The sequence below is a fragment of the Pteropus medius genome, unplaced genomic scaffold (assembly GCF_902729225.1).
Source record: "Pteropus medius unplaced genomic scaffold, Ma_sr-lr_union100, whole genome shotgun sequence".
NCBI classification, from domain to species: Eukaryota; Metazoa; Chordata; class Mammalia; order Chiroptera; family Pteropodidae; genus Pteropus; species Pteropus medius.
The window spans coordinates 13,414,573-13,436,637 of record NW_024349519.1 but is presented as its reverse complement, the minus strand read 5'-3'; the positions used below and the strand labels follow the sequence as shown (position 1 = coordinate 13,436,637).

Here is a 22,065-nt window from a genome sequence, read left to right as displayed (position 1 = left end):
AGATTGTCCCAGTCGTACCTGGCTCCACATCACACATCCACATGCCCTGTCTGGCCCTGAAGGTGGTTTGGATTTTGGCTCTGATCTCTCCTACTAAAAGTCTCTCTGTGACCCATGCTCTACAGCACACTCATGTAACTCCTGCAAACCCTGCACTCCTAGCTTGCTGTTGCTACTAAATCATGGACTATGACTTTAGAAGTAACTTAGCATCAGAACACAACTTTTTATTATTTCTGCATTATGACATGAAAAAATTATATAATTCATTATAAAACCTGAATTCATTATAAACTAGAAGAAAATTTAGATGAGTATTTAACTGATCTCAAGGTTATGGAAAAATACTATCATTACAATATTAAAAAGTAAATGAATCAGGGAGAAGTAGATATAAGTATTATAACTAAGGTTTATTAACCTTAATTAAAATTCACTAGGAAAAAATGGATCCCAACAGTAGAATGGATAAACATATTTTTAGGTAATCACAGAAAAAACAGAAATGGTCAAATAACATATTAAAAGATAGTCCATTTTATTAGTAATCCAAAATATGTGACTTAAAATGAGATCCCTTTTCATCTATAATTCATTAATTCATTCAAAAAACTTTGGTTGAGGGATTACTATGTTCCAAACACTCTTAGTTTGGCAAAGTTTTTTTTTAAATGGTAACAATTTTAAAATTCAGTAAGCTGAGTGCCATCACACACTGTGAAAAACAATTTTATAATATGCATGAACAACCATAAAATAGCTACTACACTGCAATCTAGTAATTAAACTTCTTGGTATTTATCCTAGGGAAAGAATCAGTGTAGCAGACAAAGATTAATGTATGACGATGTTAATTATAGCATAATTTATAATATCAAAAACATTAGAAACCCAAATATCTAACAATAAGGAGAAATTAAATAAATTATGGTATATTCAAACAATGAATAATTAAGCAGACATTAAAATTACATTTTCAAAGACCATTTAGTGACATAAGAAAATGTTCATAAAAATTTTTAAAGCCTATATTTTAAAAATAATTCCATATGGACAACTAAAATGACCCATTCTTTTTTGTCTTTTGAGCCAGGAGCTTTCCGCGTCTATCTAATACTTCTCCTCATCCTGCAAAGCATATAATATTTCTCCATATACTTCTTAATTCTAGTAGGTATTAAAACAGAGTGTCTCCTATATTCATAGCAGCATTATTCACAATAGCCATGATATAGAAACAACTTAACTGTCCATCAATGAATGAATGGATAAAGGAGATGTGATATGTGTGTATGTGTACATATACATACTTATACATACAGTGGAATCTTATTCAGCAATGAGAAAGAAGGAAATCTTGCTGTTTCCAACAACTTTGAAGAAATGACGGAATTATGCTAAGTGAAATAAGGCAGAGAAAAAGAAAGACAAATTCTGAATAATATCACTTGTTTGTAGAACCTAAACATGTCAAACTCAGAAAAACAGAGTAGAGTCATGACGAGGGGTAGGGAGGTGGGAGAAATGCAGATATATTAGTCAAAGGATACAAACTTCCAGTTATAAGATTAACAAAATTGTGGGGATCTAATGCATAACCTAGTGATTATGGATAATAATAATGTATCATATACTTAAATGTTGCCAAGAGAGTAGATCTTATATGTTCTCATCACCAAAGAGTAATGGATGGGGCCAATATATTGTATACCTTAAACTTATGTATGCAATATTATGTGTCAATTATATATCAATAAAGTTGGAGGAGAAAAATAAAGTAAGATAAAGGATCTCAGACAGGAAAAACAAAAATTGCTACACGAGATCAGAGAGACGACATGGCTTAATATATGTTAAACATATCCAAAGTAATGAACAATGCTCTAGATTGTGGGCAGTGACTGCTGTATAGAAATATAGGAATAAAGAGGAGGAAGAACAGGAAGAAAGTAGAATGTAAAAGACCAAAACTAGAGTGGCGTGAGGAGAGCATGTGGAGGACAGAAAGCCAAAAAGGACACATAGCTTAATGTTAAGGAAATTCTCTGCACAACACTATAGTGTCAGAACTTAAGAAATTCCCTTTTTTAAGTATTTATAGTTTTATGTAGATCAGACAAGACACTTACAAGAAGCATTATTTGTTTCTTGTAACACCAACCACAGGAAAGACCAAAAAGGATGTCATGGTAGAAAAAGCAGAACTACCTCACTGCCATGAAAAGAATAACAACAAAAATTGAAAGTCTGAGGGCACCAAAATAAACTGTCTGTACAAGAGATGATTATAGTAAAATAAGGAGGAAGTTGAACATCAGTTTTGGAACTACTGAACTGTGCAAAGGCAGAAACCAATCTGCATGGTCATCAACATACAGGAGCCAAATGATTCCACATCCACAATGAGAACACGAAAACCTGGGCTCAACCAAAAGCTTAAGCAAAACTACATGGCTACCTCTGAAGCAAAGTTTACAACCACTGCTCTTTTGAGTTTGTGCCACAGTGGAGGAGTTGTTTGGACAACAGGTTCATAAGGAACTCAGCAACTATGTCAGCCTCCCAAAGACCCAAATATAGTACCCCGGCCTAGAGAATGCTGAGGGAGTCACTTGTGGAAAGACCAAAAGAGCACAGTGGGCTCTCCTCTATGAGTGAAATCTGAATTGTTCTTGAAAAACTGGTGGGAAGTCACCCCATAGAGAATATATTTATAAGGTGGCAAAGTAACAACTCTCTGTGTCACTATAAGAAAATAAGCAGACAGCTGCTTAACTACACTGTCAGTTACATATTGTGTTCCATATATTTTGCCATTCCTATTCACTCGTTGAGTTCCTACAAGGAACTCATATGGACTCTTATTTCATACTTACACTCTTAAAATTTAATCACAAGGCTTAAATTATTTAGCAATTCAGAATCTCCTTCTTCCCCTTACTCGGTCTGACGTGCTCTCTCTTCCTGAAGCCTGGCTTTATTTGTGTACTTCTCTATTGTACCATCCTGGCTCTGCGAACATTTGCTTTTCCAACGTTTTGGTTTTGGGCAATTAAGACACCTCTATATACCCATTCAAGACATTTTCATATCCATTGTTTTATCTCTGCATTTCAGTATGTTTTTCTAACCCTCCGTTACTTTTTTACTACTTCTGAAATCCTACTTGGACAATTGCACTGTCATCTTTGACTTTAATCTGTTTTCTCCAAGCACTTTTATAAACTCAGATCCATCAGAATCATTGACGTTTAATTCCTGTCATATTTTATATCATTATCTTTTGATCCATGACTAGTACTTGCATTCTTTATCCTCATTCTCCATTCTTCTCAATACCCATCTTAGCCTGTTTTTAAAATTTGTATTCTCTATTTTATATTTAATCTGCTTAAAACTGAGTTGACCTAACATAAGTCTTTTCTTGACCTTTACATTTTTATTGTTACTCATATTATACTGGTAATATGAGATTGCTTTTTTAAACATCTTCTCCGTGAATATGGGGTGATATGGCTCAAATATCTGCCACTCTACTGGTTCCAGAACTGAGTTAGCTGGTTGGGTTGTTCATTTCCCACTTAAAAGCTACACAATAAATTCTTGTTCATGAAGCTGCTCACTCATGCAGAGGGGATAACCTCTCTGGACAGATCATGACTAGCTTTCAGTCAAAAAAATATGGGTGGCTATAGTCCCCAACTTCCTTCTTCTAAAGCTTACTACTGTTCACTCTGCCCTACTCTTCTTTACTATTTTCCTTCCATAATGCTACATCCTCTGAAGTAATGCCTTGCCCACGTACATGCTGTATTCATTATAGCAGCCAATATGTTTTTAATTCTCAGTCTGTGATTATTTTCTTTCCACTCACATTCAATCATTAGTCATTCCTTTTCTAGCTTGACTTGATTCCTGTCACCTGATTTCTATTTCTCTCTAAAACTATACCTTTTCCACATCTTAAATATCAGTGTTCTACCTCCTTCAACTTATCCTTCATCTAGCTTTCAGTTCCTCAATATTTAAAATTCTTTTTGGTCTTTCTAGTTATAACCCATATGCCTTTATCTTTTTCTGTTATATATATAGCTATATTATCAGAGACCTAAAAGTCTTCTCAATAATCCAACTATAGTAAAACAAAATAGAAGCTTCTTTTGTTAATATCTTTCAGAATTTTAACGTAAATATATAAGTAGTTAATTAATCACCTATAAAGCTAGTATGAAGGTTAAAAGACAAAAGTAGTAAAAATAACTAGATTATGGTAATTAGTTAAGGGATACACAAGATAATAGAAAGAGGTAAAATGTGACATCAAAAACATAAAATGTTTGGGGGGGTGAGTATAAATTGTTGAGCTTTACAATGGGATCACACTTAAGTTGTTATCAACTTAAAATAGAATCTTATAAAAATAAGTTGTTATATGTAAGCCTTATGGTAAACGCAAAGCCACTATGGAAAACAGTATGAAAGTTCCTCAAAAAATTAAAAATAGAACAACCGTATGATCCAATAATTTTACTTCTGGGTATTTATTCAAGAAAAACAAATATACTAATATAAAAAGATATATGCACCCCCATATTCATTGCAGCATTATTTACAATAGCCAAGATATGGAAACAACATAAGTGTCCATCTGGATTAACAAATAAGTAAACACACACACACACACACACACACACACTGGAATATATACATATTGAAAACTCAAGCTCTAGATACAGAGAACAGACTAGTTGCCAAAGGCAGGGGTTTGGGGTAGGAAAAATGGGTACATTGTTTTGCTTCATTTGTAGTTTAGATAAATTTAATTAAATATATTTTATTTTAGAATTTGACTCATTCCTTGAATCTTTTGCAAAAATTATACCCAAGTTTACATACATTAGGCAGTTATGCAAAGGATAGAGAAGGCCCAGAAATATTTAAAGAGAAACCTTTTAACACCTTAAATTCAGTGCTGTATGTCAACGATATCTCAATAAAACTGGAAAATTTTTTTTAAATTTAAATCTATCTGGATTATTATATCTACCAATATTTGTTAACTGATAAGATGTATAGGAAAGAAGAAGAGGGAGTGACTGAATGGGAGAAAAATGATTAGAAAAAAAGATTATGAAAGTTTACAAAGTCTGGATTTTATTCTGTAAAAAACAAAAGAGAGCTACTATAGGCAAAATAAAATTGGCATATGTACACTTGAAAATTCTAACTTCTAAACAAATCTTCATTAGAAGATGAGATTAAAACTTCTGCATTAGAAGTAGAGTTTCATGTTTACGGAATTAAACTTATCAACCAACAGTTATCAAAGACTTGTTTTCATGTTATTATAAAATGGAAATAGTTCCTCCAAAAGAATTTAAAAGTTAGTCTCATATTTGTTAGAAGTCCAGTGGAAACCACTCTACGGCTCTGCAGGAAGCATGCCATCCTGTAATTCAGAGTCCAGAAGCCATATGCAAGGTTTTTCCTGATTAGATCTGATGTACTCCCTCACTTCACACTCTCTGTCTTCTCAGTAGCCTCTCTTCCTCTCTCCTTCAAAACTTCTATTTGTTGCCACCATTTATCTATTCTTCAGGTCCTGACATGGAACTCCTACCTGGACCAGCAGTTTTTGGTGCCAAGTATTGTTTCCTTGTGGATCAGTCCCTAGCACAGCCCTGCAGATAGGGTCAACCATTCTGGGACTTTTTCCTTCACTTTGGCCCAGAGCAAGAGGGGCAAGTGCTCAGTGAAGGAAGCGGAACTTGGAAAATATATTAACAAGTAGTGACACAAAATATAATTGATAATATTAGCAAAATAATGTAAAGATATAAAATGTGACACCTGATGGGCCAGAATGTAGATATTGTGTCCAACATCTTTTGGGGAAACGCCATCGTCTCCACCCTCATCGTCCCCGTGATCACATTCCAGTCCTTGGTTATAGGCATTCTTCATCACGTCCACCTATCAAAACACAAATAGGAACACCAAGGCTTAAAATGCCATGCACAATATGCATTTTACATTGTTTATGAGGTATAACTAAAACTGGAATGCTCCCTAAGACTTGAAAAGAAAAAAGAACTCTAAATGAAAATAGGCTTGGAAGCCATCTTTATTTAAAGGAACATGGAAGTACTTTTCTACAATATTCTGTTTTCCTTGGAAAATTTTGCTTTGATTTCTGAATGTTGACAGTGCCAAAGTTCTCACGAATTAGGAGACTCTGGAACCATGATAAGTAGCTGTTTTTTATTAAGTGCACACTGGATAACCAGGATACATGGTGTTGGACATCATCCCCTGCACTGAGGAACCAATGGTGGATCCAATGGAGTATCTTTCCTCAGGGAGCTTAACTGTCCAGTGGCAGAGTCAGCAAGTCAACAGGCAAACACAGTAGCCCTACAGCAAGACTAAGTGTGAGGCACTAATTAAGTACAGGGTAGCATCACTAACTCAGGCAAGAGGTTGAGGGTAGGCCATAAAGAAGAAGTGGATGATGGGATAAAGTTGTTGCAGGCAGAGGAAAAAGCATTCTTCATGGGCTATTGTACAGTGCTGTTGCTGAATGAATATATAACTCATTGTCCCATTTAACCAGAAGGAAAGGGCAGGTCTTGCTCCTTTTACTCCACTGCCTTGCAGAGATACTAGGCATCTTATTTAACAGATGTTAAAATGTATCTTATCTTTCTCTTTATTTGCCCTCCTCGACTCCATTTGCTCCCATTAAAGAGAGCAAAAGAATGCCTTCCAGAAGGATTTCCCCATAGCACCAACTATGGTAGTCTTAAGACTGGGATAGTCATTGGGGCAGTGAGTTATATGGTTTGAGAATGTTCTCAATGCTTTTGAAACCCATTATTAAAGCATGCCAATATTCATGTTTTCCATGTCATAAGTGAGGAAGAAAACATAACTCTACAATAGAAAGGCCCACTAATGATCTCTGTGGAATCCCCATCAAGTTTCCACACAATTTTCTCTACAACAAACATTGTGTGACATTTCACTGATAAGAACAGGTACAAAAGATACTGGTTTTATTTTCGTTGTTCAGAAAGAGGTCCAAATATAATTTCTGAGGGGTACAAACCTTTTTTTACACATCCTCATATATTCTAATATACAAATTAAAGCAAATTTTTCTTTCTCTGTCAAAAAGAATTTGTAGATAGTTTAGTAGAGTGTGACAATCTGGTTAAGAAAAGTGCTTAGAGTGGATAAAACCAATGAGGTCATAAGGACCCAAATAACACATCATGGGGCTTGCTGAGGTACTCATAATGGTAGGTCATGATGTGCCATTACGTCTTGTAGAGCAGTGAAAGTCACCAGATTTTCTCCTGACATACATACTACAAACTTGTCCCTTTTAGTTGTACATTATTAACAAGGCTTTCAAAAGTTTTCTTACCAGTTCCCTGGGTCTCATGTTAAAAAGAATTCTTTCTGCATTCTCACTGTCATGTCTGCTTTCCATAATGGCCAGCAAAAGCTTGGAAGCATTGTTCTAGAGAAACAAATCCGGTTAATGCACAAGAAAAGTTTATTTCATGGATTAATAATCCCCTGCATTTGTTTTAATTGAGATTACCATGACCATTTTAAAAAATCAAACAGAATTTTAAACTGCTAATTTGGCTTGGCTTATTAATATCTTAAAATAGAATGTTTTAGCTTATTGCCAACACAAAATAAAAATAATGAATCATGAGAGATAAGTTACAAAGGATATTTTAAATATTGGTGAAAAGATGTTTTAAAAATAAGATTGACTCTATATATAATGCATTAAAATATAATCATATTTTCCTTCACTATTTCCTAAATAGGCATTTCTAGGATGACATTTAACAAGACAGTAAGATGAACCATTATCAATGACATATTTCACAGAAACAGTACATAATTTAAAGAATTTAACAAATTGTTTTTAACATGAAACATTAATACATATTATCAAACCGAAATTTTAAATAAATTGGAGCATTACCCAAAATTAATCTATAAAATTCCAAACCTGTGAGTTAGAAGTAGAGTATAATTTATTGTAATGGTTTACTAGTCTCATTATACAGTAGTATATATGCAATATGTTTAGCATCTGGGTAGTAAAAGAATATTTTCTATTTTTGCTTAATAGAGAATGAAAATAGTCTATGTTGTATTAGATGTTTTCTAATTTGGTCTATAAATATATTGTCTCAAATGTTTTTACCTATAGATATCAAAAATGATTCTAATATTGTTAATTTATTTTCCAAAATGGAAACCACAGAGTTACAGGAAGTCTTGTGACACAAAGCACAATATCCTCAACATTTAAAAAGCTATTCCTTTACACTGTTTTCAATAGCACTGCCCTAGAATTGTGGCAAATTGCAAGATGATAAAAACTACAGTGTTTTTGTAATATTCATTTAGATAAAAGTCTCAACGTTCACACACAATCTTTGATAGGAGCACAAAAGAAGTATAGTCAAACAGTTTAAGATGTTTATAAATGACTTAAAATTAACATCTTATAGGATGAAAACGTAATTGAATCAGTTGTTTGGTGTATGCAGACAGGCGCCACACGAATTCTGTTAGAGTTATATACATTAATTTTACTGAGTAGTTGTAATACTAAATTCTATCCAACTATTTTTTCTTTCAGAAGTATAAAAACTATCTTTAAATGATTCAGATTAGTGATGATGATGATGATGATGATGAAACCAATGTCTCTGACCCATCCTGAAAAGATTTTAGTATTTTGTGAGGTAAGTGGCATTATTTTTTTCTGTTCCATTCAAAAATTTTATAAATTTGTACAAATCTTAAAACCATTTGCATAATCTAGCAACCTCGACAAACAATATACCTAAAAAATAAGGTTCCAGGATGAGTGGAGTACTTAAATCCTTAGAGCGATCTGAACTGGCCCCATAGAATTCAAAGCTAAAGACACTGTTAACAATAGCAGTATTCTCTGATGAACATCACTCAGCAGGTCAGATACGTAATAGCTTAAAAATACATCCAATTTCAGAATGTTATTGGCATTATGATATTTTTTCTAATCAATCTTATTTCTCATACTACGTTGGAAGAATAAGAATCTTGTAAATCTGAATCAATTTGAAAGTACAAGAGCCTATATAAACTAAGAAATCAAATGTGTGTCAGTGTTAATAGAGGGATTTTTCAAAAGAACATTAGAGTCCTAAAAACAAAACAAAACAAAATAAAAAACCTATTTACAAATTCAGCACTTCATAGTCACATATCAGTTATGAAATGTAAATTAAAAAGTAAAGGACAAGACGTATGTATGAAAAAATTCATAAAATTGTATAGCAAATGAGTATATAGAATTAAGTATACTTATAAGCAAGCAATTAAACTTAGAGAAAATGATATAAAATGAACCTCAACATTTTTAACATAGTATCTTTATAATGTTATGAAGAATTTATAATTAAAAGCACCATACCCAGGAAAGCCCCCTAAAATTTGCCAATATATATCATTCTGTCTTACAAACATTGTTGTTATAGTGGCCATTATGTACAAAGCCTCATAGGTTGTTTAGATAGAAAACTACACTTTAAATATTTCGAATCAAATCTATTTGGTATTTGATACATACTATGATTTATCCAACTGTCATATTTTAAAAAGTTACACATAAATTGTGCTTAATAATTTTACATAACATAAATGAAATTTTAAATGACCCTTTTTCAAAAAAGCATTTTCATTTGAATAGCCAAGAATATGTTTGTAATCTTAAATCATTCCCCATCATTTAGTTATTTTACATAGGCCTAGATTTTTAAATAATCTGTATGCCTATAATTTGTTTTAAATTAACGAATTATTCAATATTTTCACTCGTTAAATTATATCAATTAAAAATGAGTTTTAAAGGTATAATCTTCAGACGAATGAAGGATTTTAAAAGCCTATGGCTAAGGCTTCTATATGTTTTTTTTTTTTATGAATTATGGTTAAAGATGAATTTAAGATGAAATTAAAGTGTTTCTTGTAATTTAAATTAAGCTATCTGTCATAGAGGCCTAGGCTGGCTTCACTAACTGAAGCATGATGCTAATGAGGAAGAGGTCACGAGTTCAATCTACATAAGGATCACCTTTGCTCTAATGTATGATTGAAGGATCCAAAGCTTATACATTTTGCAAATGAACACAATGGAAATATATAAACTCATCTTTTCTATTAAAAGAAATATTTAGAGCCATTAGCATTAATCTTCACATAGATAGGACATATGTACATTCCATTATCTATCTAAATCTATATTTAGAAACAGAATTATAAAAATATCATTATTCTTGGTCATAAATTTACCCATGCAATATTAAACTTAATTATATTTGCTATGACATTGAACAGACCGGCCTTAACAGAAAAATTGTATTTAATACCAATGAATTTTTTTTACCTGTTTAACACTAAACACAATAATGTGGTCTTTAATAATTCACCTCAATTGAATATCAATCCTTCATATTTGGGATTTACATAGTTTCTTGTGTATATTCATTTGTCTATTTTTATTTGAACAAAAATTGAATTTTTTTTAATGTCATTTTGTTCCTAAGCTCTGATAAATGGAAATGCTGGGAAATATGTACATGGCTTAAGTTAAAGAAACTCTCAAAGGGAGTGTGAAAATGGCTTACAGTATTTGGGGGAAAAAAATAAGATTCTAATGTAAAAGAAAACAACTTTTAGAAAGAAGAGAGCCATAAAACTAAAATGCAGCTTTCCTTTTACATAATCTAATTAATCGTGACTTGCTAGATAGATTTCTGTAGCAAAGATGAGTTTTAAAAAGATAGTATAGTGAATGTTCAACACCTTTGCTCCTCCATATAATGAAAAACATATAATAAAACAGAAAGGAAGTAGTGAAACAAAGGAGCTACCTAAAAGGACTTCCAATAACGTACCCTCCAACAGAACATTACTTCAAAGTTTAGTTAACATTTCATCAGGAATTTAGTGCACACTGTATTTTCACTAACCCTTTCTGTCAATTCATGAGTTGAAAATATGGTAATATCTTGGTTTCTACAAGAGCTACTTGAAGATTTAGAGTCAACTCTGGAAGGGAGCTTTATATAGACAATGTCACTTTTCCCCCTGAATAGGACATTTACTCTACCTTTAGTTGGAGTACCAGGTCCATTCGATATTTACCAAGAGGGTTTATGTCATTTAGAATCAAAGCAATGATGATATCAATCCCATTGGATTCATGAGTAGCAATACATGTCTAGAAAACAAAATGTTCATAAAATAACTTTTTAACATAAAAGCACTAGAAATCATATGACATAAAATACCAAAATCACCTTAGTTTTTTAACCTTTAAAATATAATTAAGAATTAATTTTGAGATTAGGTCAAAGATAAGTCAAAGATTAAGTTTTTCATAGTCTGACAATTGATTAGTATTGATTAAATGACTTTGTATGCAGAATACGGAGATAGACTGTGTGTAACAGATATCTTTTTAAATAAACCATTGTTATAGAATTTCAAAGAACACTGGTTAAGTAAAATACTTTTGTAGTCAATAAATTTTAATAAACTTCAATAGAAGAGTTCTTTAAATATAACATTTTAAGATCTAATTTATCCTGGCTAAGAGAATATTCCCATTTATGAAAGAAATGTGCCCTTTATGCCCAAGGTTTGTAAATAAGCTTTATCGGTACCGATGTAGCATTTTAATTTAGCTGCTACTTAATGATAAATAAGTGACAAGTGATGCTGCTGCACAATCTGGATGGCAGTAGACAAGTAACATAGGTGCCCCCTGATGTTTTGATGACATCCTGTCAATTCCGGTGGTTGAGGAAAAGTCTAGCAGATTCCTTAAACTCAAATGATTTATAGAGGAATCTTACTTGAGGAAAGTTAATAAAACATCTTGAGAGATAAACATCAGTATTTTGAAGTTTAGGGTCTACTGTGCTGAGACTCTGAACTTAATTCAATTTATAGAGCTTGAAAATCAGGAACTTGTGAGTTAGAATTTGTGGATCTCCATATGACAATGCAGCACTCAGTGTCAAGGGGTTTGAAAAACAAAAACCCTCGTGAACTAAAAGAAAGAGTAAGGTAATTCTGAAATGACAGCTATTTTTCAGAATGGGCTTTATTTCTCCCTTCATACAAGGAAATTTTACCCTTTGGTACAAAGGAAAGGTGTTTTTCGTTCATCTATATTCTCTGAGGTTCTTCTAATCATTGAAATGTTTGCCAAACTTTGAGGGAATCAATTTGCAGATCATTTCTGGAATTTGCTAGCAACCTTCTTTCCTTATACATATTTTTGGAGCATGGGGTTCAGAGTAAGTATATAATTAAAGTTTGTGGGATTCATGTTATTTTATTTTTACTTTTAGAGCTTACCTGATTTAGTAAATTACTTTCAAAACTCAATTTCATCCTCTTATAAGATCAAAAGTGGGGGTACGTGTTTTCTATTACAGAGATAAATATTTTTACCAACAATAAAACCAAATCTCTGAATTTGTATGTTTTTTTCTTCACTTTAAATCAACCATTAGGTTTTCTTGTATCATTGCCCTAAGAGACTGAAATATAATCCAGGAAAATAAGAGCAAAATCCAGAATCTCTTTTACCATGTCATATGCATATTACAGAGGGGGAAACAGTATCCCCGTAACTAATTATTTATTTCAGTAACTGTTGTGTTTTTAGTCTATGTACTTATGTATATGTGTGTGTGTGTGTGTGTGTGTATGTGCGTCCTATGTTTATGTACAAATGTATGTATACATATGTTCTATATGTGTGTGTAAAAGTCATGTAATTTGCAATAGAAAGCAGATTTTCTATGTTAAGCACTGATGTTTGCTCTCAATGGCTTTTTTAAAATTTATATCCAGAAATATTTGTGATTTGAAAAATATTTGTGATTCTTCTTCCAGGGTGGATCCATGCTTGTGATGGCAGCCCCATAACACTTGAGTGGAGGTGAACAGTCAATTAATAAACTCCAAGGTGGCTCCTCTCCCTTTACTAGCTCAAGTGTCCTGTCTTCTACTCCTACAATGATGTGTCATTAATATTCAAGAAAATAAAATCAGAGTCAAATATTCTAAAAGAGAGAGATGAAACTTTGCCCTGGAAAATGTAATACAGCCAAAGAACACTCTATTTATACTCAATCAAAAGTCCTAAGTTTTAAGACTGGCTCTACAATTTATCATTTGTCATTCTGAGACACTTAAAGAGTCACTTAATCTCTGAGTCAAAACCTATTCAACAGAAAAAATGGGAGCAACAATACCTATTGCTAAGTTTCATAAGTTTACCGTGAATATCAAGGAGATAATATATACTACCCATTGAAGTGGATCCAGAAAAACCAAAGGGAGTTTATTCCACAAATCTTGGAAAGATTCACTAAAGATGAAAACTCAGCAATGATTAAAAAACATATTTTACTCTATCTAATAAGTCTGATTTTTACCTGGAACATTTTCATGTGAATTTTCTTTTATAATAAAATTAAATTAAAATATGGCATAGTATTTGCTAGTCTAAAATTTAGTCTTTGTACATTTTGTTAGGAAAGTAAAAATATCTGGCAAAGCAAGAAGAAAGATCTTTTAAATGTACTGAAGGATTGGCTTGTTCATTAATTTGATCCTCTTGCTAATTAGTCACGAATAGTTTCACATGAAAAACTGCTTTCACGGTTACCTGATTTTCATGGCACGGCCCCTGGCAATACTCCGTCAAGCTTTCCAGAGTCTGGTTGACCAGCACTACATTCTTCTCATTGATGTAGAGACCCAACAGGCCCAGGCCTCCCGTTGTACTTCCACAAATGCAGTCCAAAAACTGAAGGGTCTCACAGACAAGGTTGTAATTTGTTTTGTTGTTTTGATTCCTCAAGAAGTTCTGAAGGCAAAAGAAAATATAAACCAAAGGTTAAAATAAATCACTATGCTAATTGTTTTCAGTTCTCTATGCATGTGTGTTTTGCTTACTCAAAAAGATAACCATGACAATGTTGAATGGAATTGCTCTTTATAAAAAAGTGTTCACATTTATTAAATTTCTCCTAGGCTTAAGAAAAAAAGAAGACTCTTATGTGTTTTCCTCGAGTACCTATAATGATCAGTATAGTTCTTAACAAACATTTCTCAATGTCATTATTCTAAAGAGGGCAAAATAATAGATAGTATGAAACGAAGAAGAAAAAAGAAAACTAGAAAGAAATTCATTAGGAAAAGAAACCAATTTTTCAAGTAAACAATCCCTTATAGACACTATGGCTTCAATCAGGAAATGATATGACCATTATGGAGGGCAACTTGGAAGCATCTACCAAAATTTTCGGTTAACATACAACTCCACTTCTCAAAAGTTATTTTAACACACACACACACACACACACACACACACACACACACACACACACAGATTCACTGCACATTGTATGTAATAGTTAAAACCAGTAACCATACCATACCAATCATAATATGACTGGTTTAATCAATAATAGTACATCCAAACACTGGAATATTGTGAAACTATCAAAATGAGGTATATCAATATATACTAATATAAACATAAACCAGTAATAGTAATAAGTAATTTAGGAATATGATTGATTACTAACTGAAAAATAAGTTGAGGAACACGATATAATGTACTTCTTAAAGAGGTTTACAGGCTTACAGATCAAAATGCTTATAGGTGCATAAAAATTTCTGGGAAGACAACCTGTTAATAGTAACTTCTTTTCTGTAAACCTAGTGAAAGGGTAGGCAAAAAATGGAAACTTTTAAAATTTTAATTTATTCCTTATTTTTATTAATTTATATGAATTTATTTCCTTCATTTATTCTTTTTTCTTTTAGTTTGTTTTTGTCATTTTTCCCCATTTTTTTGTATTGTGGCAAAATATGCCTAAATTTACCATCTAATCATTTTTAAGTGTAGAGTTCAGTGGTATTAAATATATTTATAATGTTGAGCTACCATCACCATCATCCAAATCTCTAGAACTCTTTTCATCATGTAAAACTGAAAGTTGGTACCTATTAACAACTCCCCACTTGCCCCTCCCTCAGCCCCTGGCAACCCACATTCTATTTCTGTCTCTATGATTTTGACTACTCTAGGTACCTTATGTAAGAAGAATCATGTAGTATTTGTCTTTTTGTAACTGATTTATTTCAATTAGCATAATGTCCCAAGGGTTCATATATGTTACAGCCTTGAAAGAGAACTTTCTTCTTGAAAAAGAACTTTCTTCTTTTTCAAGGCTGTATCCATTGTATGTATATACCACATTCTGTATATTAATTCATCTGTCGTGAATACTTGGTTTGCTTCTACATATTAGCTAATGAATAATTCTACCATTTATTTTTATTAAAACAAAGCTATTTTATAAATAGCATTTTCCAAATTCTGTGATCTCACACTCCTATTAGTAAAATGTTTGATCAGATTCTATATAATAAATCTATTTCCTACATAGACAGACTAGGTGGGTCAGGATAAGCACGAAGGCATATTCAGCGTCCTCATCCTGGAAAAAATGCTTTCTGGCCTTTGCCTGTTGACAGTTCTGCAGCAGCCCCCTTCCAAGTCGTGGTGTGGTGGTCCACAACAGTCATGGCTTCTACCATTCATAATTCCTGATTTAATTTATTTAAATCTACCATCTCTTACCAATTCAGAACACTTGAACTCTAGACCCTTACTAGAGAAAACAACTTCAAACTCTGCTGTCTTTCTTACAAACATTAGAAACTATTTCACCTTTCATGTGTTTTTGCCATGGTGCTATAAGCAATGTGTACAAATAATGCAAAAAAAAAAAAAAATCCTAGGTACCCCTAAGTTCATTTATTTGACAAAGGGAAATGCACCAGAGAAGATGTAAGACCAGGAATGTATTCATGTACAAAGGTATCAACTTCTACTGTTGTAAAAAATCCTCTTCTGTCTTAACTCTATCTCTAATAAAGACATATAAATATATTCTGTTTCCTCGCTTAAGAAATATGAATTGGGTTGTAAATGATGAAATCCCCTGAAGTCTATAAAACCATGTAAAGTACGGATAAGACAAATGTGACCTTACTCAAGTATCAGAATACTGACTGGGATTAGATGATGCTTATTAAGGTTAAAATGTATGAGTTGAGGATGCAAAGAATAAAACTTTATGAGCCTGACTTTTTCATGCACAAAGGAATTTTCCTTTCATTTTTTATCATTTAGGTATAAAAGTTAATTATGTCTCCAAAACTCTCTCCTAAATGACTTGTTAGTTTTACTTGAGTTTAATTACTTATAATCATAGGCTGTTTTCTCAGCTTTCACAGAAAATAAAATAAATACCTGCAATTCTCGGTTGTGATTTTCGCATAGTAACTGAAGAAACCTCAGTATCGGCTGCATGATGGCAATTGCAGGACTCATTGTTACTTCCTCTGCAGATTTGTCCTCAGCATTTCCTGCTTCTGATCCTGAGCACATAATGTCTATTTCTGGATCCATTTCTCTTCTGTATACACAGTATGCTTTGGATGTTGCTGAAGAAGCTTCTGTTAATTGCCCTTTCATCCCCTCTTTTAAATGTAATGATGAATCTCTTACTGAAAATAAAGTAGTACTCTTATATATATATGAATTAATATTCTTTGGCTAATTAAAAAAAAAAAAAGACCACCAGGTACCCAAATTCTCTAAAAACTGAATTAAAAATCGTTTGACAAGAGGTATAATAATTTCACAAAAAGAATTTGAGGTAGCAATTAAAAATTAAATTTGCACTGGGACATTAAAAAAAATCTTAATGCTGCACCAATTTTAGATGGGTTCATGTCTTTCTGATAAATATAAAATATGAGAGTTCATGAATACAAGAAGGTAGCAAAATATGGCAAACTTCAAAATGTTAATTTTTTATGATTTGTATTTACTACACTGATGACTTTGTTATTCCAAAAACCAAGAACCTTTCATTAGAGTCTGGTGCTATAATTTCTGTTCTTAAGTTTTAAATTTCATGAACACTGAAAGGTTTGAGACAGTTCTTTACAATGCATTCCAAAATAAAATCAAACATTTTCATGTCACTACAGTAAGTCCTTACTTAATGCCATCCATAGGTTCTGTGAGTTAAAGTGAAATGATGTAAAAACAAAACCAATTTTACCACAGGCTAAATGATATATACAAGAGTTGAGTTTCTGTGGCATCTCATCAAACGTAATGAAATGACACATATTGAATAAAACAATATTTGAGAACCTGCTGTAGTTGCTTTGTACCAATAATGCCTTGTTTGAGTTTGATCCTGCAGAGCTGTTTCAAGGTCAACCTCAACACCTTAATTATTTAAGGATAGAACTCCATACTCAGAGCCACAGTTGGGATAATTAGACTAAGATAAGTGAGATGTAAACCCTAGGTTACCCTCTTTTCTCTCAGTGTACTCTCCCAAATACTCAAATATTTTTTTACCTCTCATTCGGGGGCCAGATGTCATCAATTCATTGTCATCATCCCTTTTTTTATTACCTAAGTCGATGGTATTAACTGTCACTGTTGATCTTATCTCTTTCTGAGCAGCCTTCATTCGGTCATATAGAACTTTGAAGAATTTTTCTGACTTTTTTTGTTCATGTAATTGCTGGTAAAAAGAATACTGCAAGAAAACATATTTTAAAGTATCAATATCCAAGAGGAGAAAAAAATGTGTTTTTATGCTTGAAATAAACATAAGCATTATGAAAAAAAGCACACATTTAATGTGCTACCCATTATTATTTTATAAATAATATATTGACAGCTTTTGCCAGTCTCCTGTACTACTTAATATATATCGATAATAGCTTGTATTTGCTTAGCACTTTCCACTAAAATCCAACATATTTTCATGTTATTTAAATTCATCCTTACTCATTATTTTAAAAATTTACAAGGTATTATAAGAAGTTGTATGCAGAGTTCTTTGATTTTTTATGTCATTATAAAGTCCTGCATTGATTCAACACATATTTATTGAGTGCCTACTATGTGCCAGGCCCTATGCTGCTAATCCAATGATCATCCTTTGCAAATGAGATTATGGAGAGTTACAAAGAGTTGTTTTTATTTTTATCTAAATTACAGTACATTTAATTTAGAATCTATTTTACCACAGCAGCCTCACTCACAGGAAACCACTGATAAATAGGCACTGAGCTCTTTTGGTACTTCATTAGCTACATTGCTTTGCATGGGGTCTCAGCCCACTGCAAAATGAATTCTGCTTCCTAGTTTATAATGATGTAGAAAAGATTCAACACCAAAAGTATGAAAAAATATATATTAGTGAGAAGTAGAAATACTGAACCTTGGCAATATTTGTCCTGCTCATTATCTGCTTAGTGACTTATGGAAGTATCCAGAAGAGTAGGAGATAGGAAAGGTGATATACTCTAGAGAAGACAGAATTTGTACTGGCTGGGGAAATTATAAGTTATTAATACTAAAGCCATGGGATACACACAAACAAGAAAAATAAAGATAATAATAAATAATATTATTTTTATAATAATAAAATAAAGGTAATAATCCTAATAACTGTGGTGATTAAAAGAGTTATATAACTTTAATGAGAAATAATGTGAAGAAAACATATGAAAAAAATAATGATTTCCAGATCAAGTCAAATTGGCCATAATGTAATAAATCTAAACAGCCATCGTTGGGCAGTTTGGTTCCCGCAGATATGCTTTCCATGGCCCACAGGTCATGGAACTTGTAGGTGAGACTTTAATGGCATCAGGTCTTGAAATGGATGCCTGTCCTGCAATTTTCTACATGAACAACGTATATTCACAGAGTATTTTATGAAGCCTTAGAAGTTGGCTTCACACCTGCAAGGAGAAGCTCCTAAGCAGAGAGCTAGCAACCCCTCAAGGAAGCAGGCCAAAAAAGCCACAGTAACCATAGCAACCACAGTGAAATAGTCGAGTTGGTTCTGTTAATTCAAAGGATAAATGCAGCATTCACAGACCTCTATGGTGTCACAAATTAAGCTGATGCTTAAACTCTAATAATTTCAATATAACAGGGTTAAAAGGTAGTAGGGGGTTCCAATATATTAATGAGAAAGTTATGGGAACTTTGTGGCTCTATTAAAACAAAATTTTATAATTTATGAATTTCTTTGACATATTATCTCATTGATTCTTTCAATACAACTGGGTGATGAATAGACGGTGCTTTTATTTCTATTTTATAGATTAATAAAATGAGGTTTAGTAAAGCCAAGTGACTTGCCCAATATAAGTCGTAGAGCTAAGATTTAAATCTAGAGTCTCTGACTCTAAATCACTAAATTTATACATGTATATATAATCTCAACAGGTAGCATAAGAATTCTCCTACTAAAGAAATGGTTTTGGATTAGGAAACAACATCCATAAGCTGCATAGAGTACAAAGGGAAACTCTAAAGTTTCTATAGGAGCCAAGGGTGACAGATAAACATGTCTGTGGACAGAGGAAGGACTTTCCCCCATGAAGGAGGGGTGAGACTAGGCAAAGATGGGAAATGAAGTAAGGAACTGGAGAGATGGAGTAAGACTAAGCATGATGCAGGGTGAATCAGCCAGTGAAATTTCCCAAGAAGAGGTAGAAGGTTATTTTAGAAAGGAGATGTTTATAGTGGTTCAGAGAACAGACTCTAAAGCCAGACTGCATGGGTTTGAATCCTGATTCTATCTATAACTAGCCACGTGATCTTGAATAAGGAACTTAAACCACCTATCTCAGATTCTTCTTTGGTAAGTCAATGTGATATAAGTTACCTCAATACCGTTGTGAAGATTAGCCATGTTAATACGTGTAAAGCACTAAAAACAGTGCCTGGTATTTAGGAGGTATTATGTTCATTATTGTTATTAGTGTTCAGTTTGATAATATAAGTGCCTCTTTTATCCTTCCCCTCAACCAAAATTAATTTAATAAAGAATATTCAACATGTAAATTGACTTATGTAGCTAGGAGGGTAGAAATTAAGGAAGGGGAGCAGAGTCCTATTTCAGAAATGGGAGTGTCAAGAGAGTCCATGAGCTAAGAAAGCATGACCTTAGTGACTAAGGAGACTGAGAATATAAAACTCACAAGGGGTTGGTAGAAGTCTGGGGAAGTATGGGTTTTCTAAAGGGCAAGGAATAGGATTCGAATTGACTTCATCTAAACCTCTTCAAGCCAGGAGGACTCAGATGACATCTGGGTTATACAGTGATGTAGACACATGAGAAACTAGAGTAGGGTAGGGCTGGTAAATGAGATTGTCATAACCCATCTGAAAAGAAGGTTTTCATATACAAAATAATTTAATGCTCTTTCATCAGCAAATATTTGTTGAACAGCTATAAAGTACTGTAGATATAAAGAATAGAATATGATCCTTTACTTTAGGAAAGATGAAATTTAATTAGAGAGGCAAGATGTCACACAAATAATGACAAAACAAGATGATCGCATCTGATAACCCTCGGTGGCCCAGAAACAGGAAGCTAGAAAGCACCGTACTCCTGAGTATTGCTTCTACCTACAGAAGCCACAAAAAATTTTTTTTCACTCCTACTTTCTGGATAATCTACATCTAACACTATATAGTTGGCCTCCACAATTTCTTTAGAAAGTCCAAATTGAATATCTGATTGTAGAAGGAAGACAATTACCAAAAAAACCACTCAAGTCCCACCCAACCCCCTTTCCCCAACTTCCCTCAGAAGATCTTGTGCTGGAGGACAGGAAAAGTACCAAACGAGCATTGAAGAAACAAGTGCTGTGCAGCTCACATAAAGGAGTGGTTGCCAAAGGCCTTGGCCCAAGAGGGAAGACCATTCATTCACAGAGCCTTCACTCCTGACCACTTATTAACCCTGAGACTGGGCTAGACATGATGCCAGACACAAAGGACCCAAAGATGGACAACATGTGATCTCAACCTTTAAGAATCTGTCATTTCCTAGACTTGTTTTCTAACTAAGAAGCATCAGTGTTTTAAGTTGGCTTTTTTTTTTTGGTCGTTGTGCCATTTGCTGATCATGAGGCCTTTATTCCTAAAGTAAATTGCCATTGGATATGTAATACCATGAAATTCCTGTTGTTCATTCTATTTGATGGCTAAATAAAGGAAAATATCCTAGTTTTTAATCAGATGTAGTTTCTACTTGCCATAAGTAGGGAAAATGGATTCTGGAATTTCCAATTGGGTGGAAGCATAGTTTCTTTCCCTGACCAAGGCAAATCTAGAAAGAGCTTGTCAGTGAGTGGCAGGAGGATGCATCTTCTCTGGGAACACTTCCCAGCTCTCAAACTCACACAGCGTGCTCTGCCTTTGGGCATGGAGGAGCCCAGGGGCACCTTGGCAGGAGTTTCAAAGTGAACCGTGTGCCTTCTAGAAACAGTGATCTGATTCCTGCGTGCAGGGGAGCGAACTGCTCTTTGTAGCAAGGCACTAACTAAATGAAGGATGACTTTCAAATTGCCCTGTTCTGATCTGAGTGAACAAATGAAATGGTTCTTCTCTCCCTCCCATCTCCTCTCCCCCCTTCCCCTCCCCCGCCTCCCCCGACGCTGCCGCTAGTGAAAAAATAATCAGGGTAATGAGCACTGGGACGCTGGGGGCAACAAGTAATGTTACTGTTCTAAACTTCCCCAAAAGTACACGGGGAGGGATATGTTGAGATGGGTGATGAATGTTATTGAGACCTGCTGTAAGACCAAATACGGTGGGAGGGAGTTATGTATATTCCCTCTCGTAATTACTACATCTAATTCTTAGATGAATTGAAATGTCATTTTCATCTGCTGAAAGTCGGCCTAAAATTTCCCTAAGCAAATCAGAATTTCTGATATGATGTTAGAGAGGATCTTTTAAGGAATGCTCTGCTGCACTGAATAATTTGTGAAGCTCTACAGTTTCTACAGTAAATCGAATAAATTTATAAGGAAAATGTGATTGGA

The 22,065-nt window shown here is 33.5% G+C and overlaps 1 protein-coding gene across 1 annotated transcript in view; it reads right to left on the bottom strand.

Moving 5' to 3' along the window:
• ITPR2 (inositol 1,4,5-trisphosphate receptor type 2) overlaps positions 1-22,065 on the bottom strand; it is a 421,207-nt gene that overhangs the window by 112,960 nt on the left and 286,182 nt on the right. Inside the window, exons 40-45 of the mRNA XM_039882456.1 lie at positions 17,558-17,741; positions 16,430-16,686; positions 13,769-13,969; positions 11,192-11,302; positions 7,430-7,525; positions 5,851-5,973 (exon numbers count right to left, since the gene is read on the bottom strand). Coding sequence (XP_039738390.1) covers positions 5,851-5,973; positions 7,430-7,525; positions 11,192-11,302; positions 13,769-13,969; positions 16,430-16,686; positions 17,558-17,741 — 972 coding nt within the window. The remainder of the gene's footprint in view (positions 1-5,850; positions 5,974-7,429; positions 7,526-11,191; positions 11,303-13,768; positions 13,970-16,429; positions 16,687-17,557; positions 17,742-22,065) is intronic.